The sequence below is a fragment of the Oryzias melastigma genome, linkage group LG20 (genome assembly GCF_002922805.2).
Source record: "Oryzias melastigma strain HK-1 linkage group LG20, ASM292280v2, whole genome shotgun sequence".
Classification (NCBI taxonomy): Eukaryota; Metazoa; Chordata; class Actinopteri; order Beloniformes; family Adrianichthyidae; genus Oryzias; species Oryzias melastigma.
The window spans coordinates 24,123,099-24,133,701 of NC_050531.1; the positions used below are offsets into that span (position 1 = coordinate 24,123,099).

The following is a 10,603-nucleotide window of genomic DNA, read 5'->3' on the forward strand; positions in this document are numbered from 1 at the left end:
CTTCACCTCACCTGACCCCCCTCCCCCTGCAGAAGCTGAAGGGGGACCATCCAGGAGCTCCTGCAGGTGTGAAGGGATCACCTGTGGGGTGACTCACACCTCCAGGATTCCTGACGGGAACCTTCTGTGCAGTGTCACGTGATCTGTCTTCATGTTCTGCAGATGAGGCGCCGCGTGCACGGGAGGCTCACCTGTGGTGGAGTGCAGACTCTCCAAGCTCCAGTACCGTGACAGGACGCCCCTCAAAGTGCCGCCCAAACTGCCACATCCACCTCCACCCATGCATCCACCTCCTCCCCCCCTCCAGCTCTCTCTGTCCGAGTCGGAGCCCGGAGACAGCCCGGAGCTGCCGGAGCTGCCGCAGCTGCCCCCGGGCAGCGGCACGCCCCCCTCCGAGCCCTGCTGGGTCCGCATCCCCGTACCGCGCTCCGCAGAGGGGGGCACGGGAGGCAAGAGGAGACGAAGGAGCAGGAGGAGGTCTGTGGTCCGAGCGCTGACGCTGGAGGAGGCCTGCTGGCGGAGCTGCAGCGGGCGGCCTGGCGTGTGCACCTCCCCGCTCAGAGCGCAGCCGCAGCGGCGCTCCTCTCCTGCATGTTCCTCCTCAGGACGGCCCCTCCCTGCGGTCTGTGTCTGTGCAAATGGACGGAGGGCTTCACCTCCTCATCAACTCCCTCCTCCTCCTCTGTCTGACATCATCAGGCGCCGTGCGGGAGGGGTGAGCGTGCCGTTAGCCCGCCCCGCACAGGCTGGCTCCATGTCAACACGCATGCGCGTGCAAGTTCATGCCTCTGATATCCAGATTCTCGCGGCGTGTTTTTCATCTTTCACTTCGCATCCAGATTAATCAGAGACTTCATCAACTCTAGAACCGATTATCCACCCGTTATTCAACGGGAACTATGTTTTCAATGTTTGAGAGAGCAGCTCCAGAACACCGGCTCCTCACAGACTGCCCTGGAAGCTCCAGCTGAGGAGTGAGGAGACCAAGACCACCTTCTAGGAAAATCTTATCTGAAAACTATGTATTGATATTCCATGTGAATAATAACTTCACACAAAGGGAGATAAGACACTTAAATTCATATTCAGCCACAATAAAATCCCTCAGAATTCTATTGAATGCTGTGATTCTGAACAGGGTGAGTCAGAACCTTCTTCGAGAACCTTTTTAGGAACAGAAACCATTGACTGTCTCAGACACTGAGTCAACTTTTCCGTAGTCAAACACATGAATGCAGTAAAGATCAGCTGATACATTTATTCAAAGGGCTGACACAGACTCATTCTGAAATCACTAGACTTTCATGGCCTGTGGCTTAGTTCTGATTTCTATATTAAATATAACTTTCATCAATAAAATCTAAGAAGCATTTTATCATGTTTGTCTTTCAATGGAGTAATAACTACTAAACTGCTAAGCTGTTACTGAGGACATTGGGTCTTTAGATTCATTGATTTACCGTTTTACATTTGGTTTTATCCTCAGGGTTCAGGGGATCCTCAAGCAAACATGACATGGTTGAATTCTCCATGTACTGATCAGCTTCACCAACAGCCAGAGATCCAGCAGCTCAGGTCAGTCTGCAGGAACATGCATCGCTGAGGAATGAACAGGGGGAGCACTTACAGGAACAGGAGACTTTCCTTGTCCAGCCCAAACAGTTCAGACCTGTTGGAATGCTCTGAGAGGAGCAGCGCGCCTTCAGGCCCGCCCCCCCAAAGGAATCCAGTGGCTGCATTATGTCTTCAGTACCTGCCTGTTAAAAGGAAAGAAAACATTTACTATGTAGTCTCTGATAGTCACGCTCTGGTGCTAATGAACAAAAGCAGCATAAATGTTTAGATGGTATTTTCTGAGAAGCTGTCTGGAGCGGTGGGACTACATCCAGAGAGAGGAGAAGAGCTGTGGGTATGAGGGGCGGGACTCAGTTACAAAGGTTATGCTTTGAATCTTTGAGTTCGTCTACTTCAGTGTCTTCAGGCCACCGTTCACTGAGCAGCTCGGCCCATCATGCATCTGAGCGTCATCTGTCACTTTTGTTCTTCAACCCAGAGATATTGTTACGTCTTTGTTTTAGTTGATGGTTATTATCACTGCTGGTGAGCTGACAGTCCTTTCTGCCCCCCGTAGAACCTCAGCTTTGATGTTCAGAGTAAATCTTGTTTCTACCATCCCTCATTTTCATTCTCAATGTTGATCTGACAGTTTTAGATTCAGTTTTGTAGGAAAACTGTATCACTGCCACCCTCTGTTAGACAAAGGCATGCCCCCCCCCCACACACACACATGCATAGACACAAGTACACAATTCTGCATGATGCACTGATGTAGACTCCTCCAACATTCAGTAAGATACTGTGAGGCATATATCAGAACTTGACTTTCTACATTCAGACATAATGTTTGCTGCGGTCCACTTGTGGCGGAAGCATTTCTCCTTACCTCCAGTTCACTGATGAAGCCAGAGCCGTGGAGACTCATGCACGAGTGGCTGTGTATCTTCTTCTGAGATGCGTCCAGAAGGCTGAACCTGAGTTGCAGAGGATTGGGCTTTGGTTTCATTCTCTCAGGTCTCTCAGGAGAGTTTGTCGGTTCTTCTACATCAAGCAAGGCACCATGAAGAGCAGAAGAAAGAGCACTGGCTGTGGTTGAGAGAGGACAGTGAGCTGCTGGTTCACAACAGTTGGGGTTTGAACTGGAGAGAAGAAATGGATGTCCAAGCAGCCTTTCCTGGGCCGGTGTGTGGGTTCTGGACTGTGATGGATAAACTGATGAGCAGGAGGTCAAAGGAAAGTCTGACTTTACATGAGTGGATGTTTGAACTAGAGGGAGGCCAGACGGACACTGTGCTGCAGGAGGACATTTCCTCCTCTGACCACTAGATCTACATGATTTAGGGTTCTCACTTCCCCTCCATTGTGTAATGTCCCACTTTGGGATAGGATCACCATTGCAAAGGGTTCTGGGGGAGAATGATGATGCTAGGGTGGTGATTCTGTCAAAGAGTGGGTATGTTCCGAAATCTGCACAGTCCTGCTCTGGAATTAAAAAGGTCATTTTCTGCTTTTCCACATTTGGTGTTTGTTTGTTTATCTTCCAAAGTTGTTTGGTTATACGAGAGTCAATGTTAATGTTTAAAGGTGGTCGGTCATCCTTCATCTCAAGTGATGGAGACTCAAACATGCTGGACAGGTTCAAACTGTGCTTGTGCTGTTCAAGAGCAACCTCTACATACTCCAGAAAGAGGCTCTCTGCATTTGGTTTTCCTTCCTCCACCCAGCTGCTCCCTTGCTTTGCTCGTGCATGGACCGTAGGAGAGAGCTTCTCTGTCTCATTGAGCCTTAACAGAAGTCCTCTTTTGCCTGGATGACTGAAGACAATATTTTTGGCAAAAGCTCCACAGTCCTGGTTGTTTTTATGTGGCTCCTGCTCAAAAAGCCAGAACTCACTCCAAATATGAAAAGGAGGTGGAGCTACCTCATCGCCTTTGACAGCTTTCAAGCACTTCATTCTACTCAGAGAGTTGATTTTGGCAAACACAGAGAGTTTGGAGTCTTGATCTTCTATCCATCTGCCTTCCCCTGGATTGTCATCTTCTGTTAAGCTGGGAAAGTTGCTAGTCATATTGTAGGAAATCACACTGATGGGATTACTTTTACAGCTGCTAATGATAACATCTCCTTCGTGTTTAAATTTTGTGGAAATGAAGGGGTTTGTCTTGTGTGGATGGAGGGGCTTTTGCTTGATGGTGCTGCAGACATGGGCTGTTGTATCACTGCTCACCTTCTTCTTGGTGAGAGAATCCTCTGTGGCTGAGCAGCTTTTTACTGAACACTGAGCTTCCTGAGGGGCCATGTGACACATACAGCTTCCAGCTTTGGCTTCTCTTTGTGTCTTAACTATAAGATGCCCCGATTTTAATGAGCTACCTGTTTGAAAGGACTTCTCTTTCTTTATTTCATAATTCAGTTCAAAAGTTGAGTCACAGAGCCTGCTGCCCTTCACTGCCTCTGGACTAACATGGTCTTGATCTCTCACCTGTGAGCCTAAAGCTTCCAACTGTTCTGCACTTGGATATGCATGTCTCATTTCTATTTTCTCAGACATCAACTCTTCACTTCTGCCGGATGACAAGGGCTTAAGTTTAGGAACATGTTCTGGCACGTCATTCTGCTGATGATGGCTGGTAATGTAGCTTATGTTGGAGAGCTTACTCATGTCTGAGCAAGTAATTGAGCTATTTTGAATAGATTCAGCAACAACGTAGAGGGCTGACCGCCTTTTACGGTCAGACATTGACTGATTCAGTGTGAGACAGGTCATTGGTTTTTGCTGTGACTGGAAAGCCTTGTCTGTCCTTCTCAGGCCCCTCTCACATGGAGGCTCTAGTCCTTCCACAGCTGGAGTTTCTCTGCCCTCAGTGACTAAAGCTGTGTGACCCTCAGCCTGACCAGGCCTGAGCAGACCAGCCTGAACATTTCTTCTGCTCTCCGTGTTTCTGGTGAGCGAGCCTTTGCTGTGAGTGTTTGTGTCTTGTTGTTGCGTTGCCTCCATGGTGTTGACAGCTGTTTCAGGTACAGTGGAGCAGCTGTCTGCAGGCTGCACCTGCTGCAATATGTCTCCAGGGTCTGCGTTTGCACCGCTGTAGTCTGTCCTGTGTCCACTTCCCTCACAAACATCCTTGATCTTGAAACAAGTTTCTGGAAAAGCTGGACGTAAATATGACTGCTCACAAAACCAGTCAGTCTTCTGCTTCTGTGGGCTGCTCTCTGTTGAGGACACATCTCTGTTCCTTGGTTCACAGAACATGTGAAAATCCACATCGTTCTCTGGGCTTCTCCCATCGTAATAATTTATCTGTCCAGTAGAAGTCTCTGTTTCACTTTCCTGGCCACCCTCAGTTGGTACTGAACCCCTTCGCCAAGCTTTTGTGGGTGGAGTCCCGTCAGTGCTGGTACCCTCCAGTCCTAAGGCAGCCACAGTATTTACCCCAGGATCTGAGAAGGGGTCACTGCAGCCAGAGCAGGGCTCACAGTACCTATCCAGGTGTCTGTCAGAACAATCCAGAGAGTTAGCTTCAAAATCTGTATTTTCTGAGCCAAACTCTTGAGAGAGGAGTGGGCTTTCTTCAAGAAGTTCCTGAAGCTTTTGGAGCAAAAAACAAATAGGACAAAGACAAGAATCAATCCATAGAATACAAAAGAAGAGCAACAAAAAAGCATAATTATTCTACTCTATCCTCCCGCTTGAAATTAATCAAAATATGGATGTAAAAGAAACCAAAGGTGACGTGAAAATAAACGAAAACACAAACTAAACACAGAACAGCCAGTGGGGATAACACTAATGTGACAGAGAGGGTTAACGTCCAGTTCGTACTGTAAAGGTGAAGGAGTGACTACAGCCATCTGAATACTAAAATAATGCAGATGAGTTTAAGGAGAACAGTGGGAGTTTAGAAAAATTGTCATTTGTACTTTGATGGCAGTTTTTTTTTTTAGCAATAATGTTGTGACAACATAAAAATGACAAGACAAAGGTCTGAGTTCATTATCAAGCCAGAAACAAGTCAAAGTGGGTCAATGTTAAAACTGCTAAATATTCACTCACCTATTGCAAAAATGTTTTTCTCCTTCATTATTTAAAAGTAGCTTCTGCTCATTCCTGCCACTACATACATGGGAATGTTGTTTACTAAACTAACCCGTTATCTCATTCAGGGCTTTCTGCAATATTACTAACAACTATAGAAACCATTATGACTTCTGACTAAGACTCCAGCTTTCTACTGTCAGAACTTCAGTATTGGGAGCATGACATCACTGATGAGTAACGAGCTCCTTCGTCATAATTTTCTCCTAAAAGTTCAGTAAAGTTGCTCAGGTTTGTGTGTCATTTTGGACAAACAGAAGACCAAACAAAGGTAAAAGAGAAACATTCATGAAATCTGTACATCCAGCACTTTTCTGGATTCTTCCACCTGGTTTATACTCACACTCCAGAGCTTTAAGACATCAGCGTAGAACACCAGAAAAGCCCAAATGTGAGCAGCGAATGAGCTTAGCACTCCTCCCATGATGCTCCTCAAACGTCCAGCCTCCGTGCCTATCAGCAGCCTCATGCCATGTAGCCTGCTCCTACGTTCCTGTGTCCTGTCTTTGTCTATTCAACAGTCATGATGGTCAACAGATCCAGGCCATAAATCTCAAACCGTCCATTGCTTCTTAACCTGCTGCAGCAGAAAGTCTAAAAGCATTGACACGATCATGTGCAGAAAGACTCTGCAGCTCCACTGAACTCCAGGGATGAGGGCTTACGTCACCTGAGCTTAATCCAGCGACGGCTACGAAATGAGGAAAGACACTAAGAAGCACTGCTATAAATACAGCTCCTGCACTTACACCGCAGCAAGTAAACCTGAGCTGAGTGTAAAGAGGTGTGTGCACAGGAAAGTTGAAGTAGTCAGCAGGTCACTCAGCTGGAAGGGAACTCCTCGACTAACAATGCTCAAACACTTGTCAGATCTGGTGGAGGGAACAGTCGAAATCCGGATGAGGCCATTCCTACCCCTGTTTACATACACACTAGATGCGATGCTCTGTGGGACATTCAGTCAGTTCATTCACAAATCCTGCCCCCTTTAAATATTGAGTTCATTTTCAATGCCTTTGAGAAGCTTAGCAGCTTAGCTCAGCTGGAGGAGCAGCTGATGGAGGCTCCACACAGTCCTTAACTTCCTCCTGAGCTCATTCCACACGTCTGGAAATGCCTCCAATCTTCCAAACTTCAACAAAGATGTCTGATATTCTGAGCTAAAAATGTAGGAGGTCCAGCAGACCGTTTCACAGCAGTGAAATTTACTTCGAATTGCAAGTTGCTGAAACATTACTAGTATTTTTTATTTACATGTAGCAAAAACACAAACACGACTTTCCATAAGTCATTTGTATTTCATATTTAAAGTTAATTTTAAAGAAAACGGTCAAAACAAAAGTAAAAAAAGAAAGAACTTTAAAAATGATACAATCATGTCAACGATGAGTTTGTAACAACTGGGGACAATTCTGTATCAAAGAAACTATCAAATCCCCAAAGTGTGGCTCCTGTGTGGTCATCGCTTCTCCCGACTGTGTGCAGGATGAATGTTTGGTGTTTCCTCCCTCATTAAGGGTCCTTTTTAATCATGGGTGAGAGTCACACCCATGATGCTTGCCAATTGTTCTTTCTGCTGCAGTGTTTTTGTTGTCTCTTTTACATGCAACTAAAGTCAGCGTGAGAGCGTAAGGAACATCATTTGTTTCACTGTTCTCACTTATGGATGAGCTTTTTACCCAAACATGTCCTGTTACTGCAAAGAATAGAGATTTATTTTGGCAAACTTTGATTTTTGTGCATAACTTGCTGAGATGATTTCATCCTCTGCTGAACAAAACCCTCGTGAGGGACTCCACGTGTAACTTTTCAACCTTTGGCCACTGAGTCATATCCGTTTGAATGTTTAAATAACATTTATTGGATGTTAGTGGAATTGGGCCATGTCAAAACTTTGTTTATCTTAATGATTTAATTATTTTTTTCAACATTTCTGTTATTGTCTTGAATGATTTCCTTCTCAATACCTCTTTTTGTTATTCACTTTGGTTATCTGTGATCTTCTGATATAATGTCTTGCTCTTGCCAGATGAAGCAATCATTTGTGGAGTTTACCTTTGAAAGGACGTGTATCATGCAAAATCAACATTTAGCATTTAAGTGTATTATATTGTTTATTTTTCACTATAAACAACCCAAAGCAGTATTTTGATCCATTCACACATCTCTGAGTAATCCTCTAAAAACCTGTTCTTTGAGCACCAGCCCCTCCCACACCCATGAAAATGAGCAGGTCTTCACATTATGACGTAGATAAGTCAGAACGACCCCTTCCAGGATGAGTCTGTGCTGCCAACGCCGCCCCAAGACTAACACACACTTTCTCCCTGGAGCTGCCAGTGATCAGCAAAACACTCTCATCTTACATGCACAATATGCACATTTATCTTTAAAAAGTTTGGCTGTTAGTTTTCGTGGGTGAACCACAGACACGCTGCCGAGGCCGGCTCCAGGATGGCGTCATGAAATGAGCAGCACCCACTTGGAGAGAAAAGTGGAGCCTCAGAGATGGAGGCATCTTAGTATTACATTTTACTCATTCCGGTATTTCATAAATAAATCGTTCTTTGGTGTGCCATTAAATGATCTTTATGCATATAGTTTACTGTGAAAGGCATGAGAATAGCAGAGACCCTATAATCATTCAAGTGTATTAGTTGGAAAAATCCCTTGAGTTATACTCTGACTTGAGATTTTGTATTCTCTAAAATTTGGCTTCCTTAATTAAAAAATGACCACAAAAATTCAGGTTTTCAGTTCAGTCATAGAGAGATTGACATTTATGAAGATAAAGTATGATGATCACAAGTATGATGCCTTTGAGCAACATCAACTTAAATTCTAAGCTTTGACAAAAAATGATTTTTTAGTTTTATTTTGTTTTTGGAACTAAGCTTAGAGTTCCTGTTTTACCTGCCAGGGGGGACATGGTAAAACCAATGCAAGAATCTGACTTACAGAGCAGTGCCTCTGTTTAACTGGGAGGAAATGCTCACTGTGTGGCTGACTCTTTCCCAGGCTCTGCATCCAGGGGAAGACGGTGCAGGGAATTGCATTCAGCCCGTGGATCTAGTCTGCCTCCTGCTGGACTGTTGGGGACTAAAGAGGGGCTTCTCATTCCTCTAGATTATCCCAAGATGACCCTGTTGGGTGAGGTAACTGGGGAGATCCAGTGACTGGTGGTGTGTTGGGATGGTTCTGGAAGTGCTATACAGTGGCACATAGAAAAGCATGGTCTCTATATGTTCTGGGCTGTGCAAACATCATCATGCGTAGGTGAAATACTGTATACCTGTAATTGTGAAAAAACGTTTCAGACTCTGGGCAAGGAATGCAACACATCTGATTTTATTAAAACTATTTCTGTCCAAAAAGAAAAACAAACAAAAATTTTGTTTTTCTACACAAGAATCCCACTCATGTTTAAATGCATACTGTAAGGCACCCAGGGGGAGTGCTGCTCCTGCAGGTTTTCAGAAACCCAACCAAGCAAGGAACCACAGGAGCAAGAGGAAAGCTGACCAACGAGGTGATGAATGTGTGGTCACATAAAGCAACTCAGTGACAAATGACAGATTATTACTGAACTCACTAAAGCACAAGATGAATAACTCAGATGGTCCAACCAGTAGATCATTGATTCTCTTCATGCCCACTTAGAAAGAACATCAGATAAAGGAAACAATGATACAAAACATCAACAACTGCACTTCCAACGTCTGTAAGATGACTACCCAGTAGCTTCAGTTCTCACACACTTCCCCTGCCTTCCATTTTCCACAGGTCCTCTAAAGTGATGTGCACCACCTGTAACAAGACAAATACAGCATCACTACTTCATGTTGGCAAAGCAGCACAGTCAACGTATGGAGTGTGTGGGCTGGTGACGGGGGTGGGGTTTGTAAAGGGCTTCAGTCCTTCTACAAAGGCGGTAAGTTCAGCACAAATCAAATCAAACTTTATTTGTATAGCACTTTTCAAAGAAAAATCAATTTCACTCAAAGTGCTTTACATAAAACATAATAAAATTTTAAAAACAAAGGACAATGCCCTCAAACCCCACCCCCACCCCTCCACACACGTGGACAAACACACATTGACGTATTGCAACATGTGGAAGAACAATAAATAAAGATTAGATTCATGTCTAGGGGCAGACCCCCATCTGGAATGGGGACATTCTGCCCACCCACCAACAGGGACAAGAGAGGAGAGAAGGACCTTTGCTCCATGTGGAAGTCACAGTTCGTTTTGATGTTCAGGTTGTACAGTTTTTTATTTTTTATTTTGAGTTGGTCATTGTCCAGGTGCATGGATATGATGGGTTAAAAAACAAAAAATGTGTAGTTTGCATGCATCCATCCATCCATCTCCAGCTCTCAGGTTCAGGGCCAGGGTCATGGGGATTCTGGAGACCATCCAAGTCCACATAGTTTTGGGCAAGGGTGGATGTCTGTGTCTGCTGGTCCATTGTAGACACAAAGGCAGACAACCACACGCAGTCACATTCATAACTTAAGTCACTAATTAACCTATAAAGCATGTCTTTATACAATAAAATAAAGCATGTGGGAGAAAGCCCAATGCCCAGAAAAAACCCACACGTGCAAATTCCACACAGGAAGTTGACTTGTCGCTGTAAGGCCAGAGTCTTACTATCAAACCTCTGTATCATTTATTGTGTGTTAGGAGGGTCAAGAGGTCGGTGGTACGATCTCTGTTACCCCCAGCTAACCACCATTGTATCATTGGGTAAGACCCTTCCCCCTCCCTCCCTTCAGTGTGGTCCACTGGTGTGTGAACGTATGAATGTCCTGGTGATGATCAGATGGGTTATAGGTGTGCACTGGCAGCCACGCCACTGTCAGCCTGTCCCAGGGCAGCTGTGGATACATCTGTAGCATCACCAAGTATGAATGAGGAGTGAATGAATATTGGATGTACATTGGA

General features: G+C 44.9%; 1 protein-coding gene across 1 annotated transcript in view; it reads right to left on the reverse strand.

The window, feature by feature from the left end:
* The window catches only part of arhgef4 (Rho guanine nucleotide exchange factor (GEF) 4), a 34,050-nt gene extending 33,360 nt beyond the window's left edge, over positions 1-690 (reverse strand). The window contains exon 1 of the mRNA XM_024261733.2: positions 192-690. Within this exon, the coding sequence (XP_024117501.1) occupies positions 192-414 (223 nt within the window). The 5' untranslated portion in view covers positions 415-690. The remainder of the gene's footprint in view (positions 1-191) is intronic.
* Between the last annotated feature and the right edge of the window lie 9,913 nt (positions 691-10,603).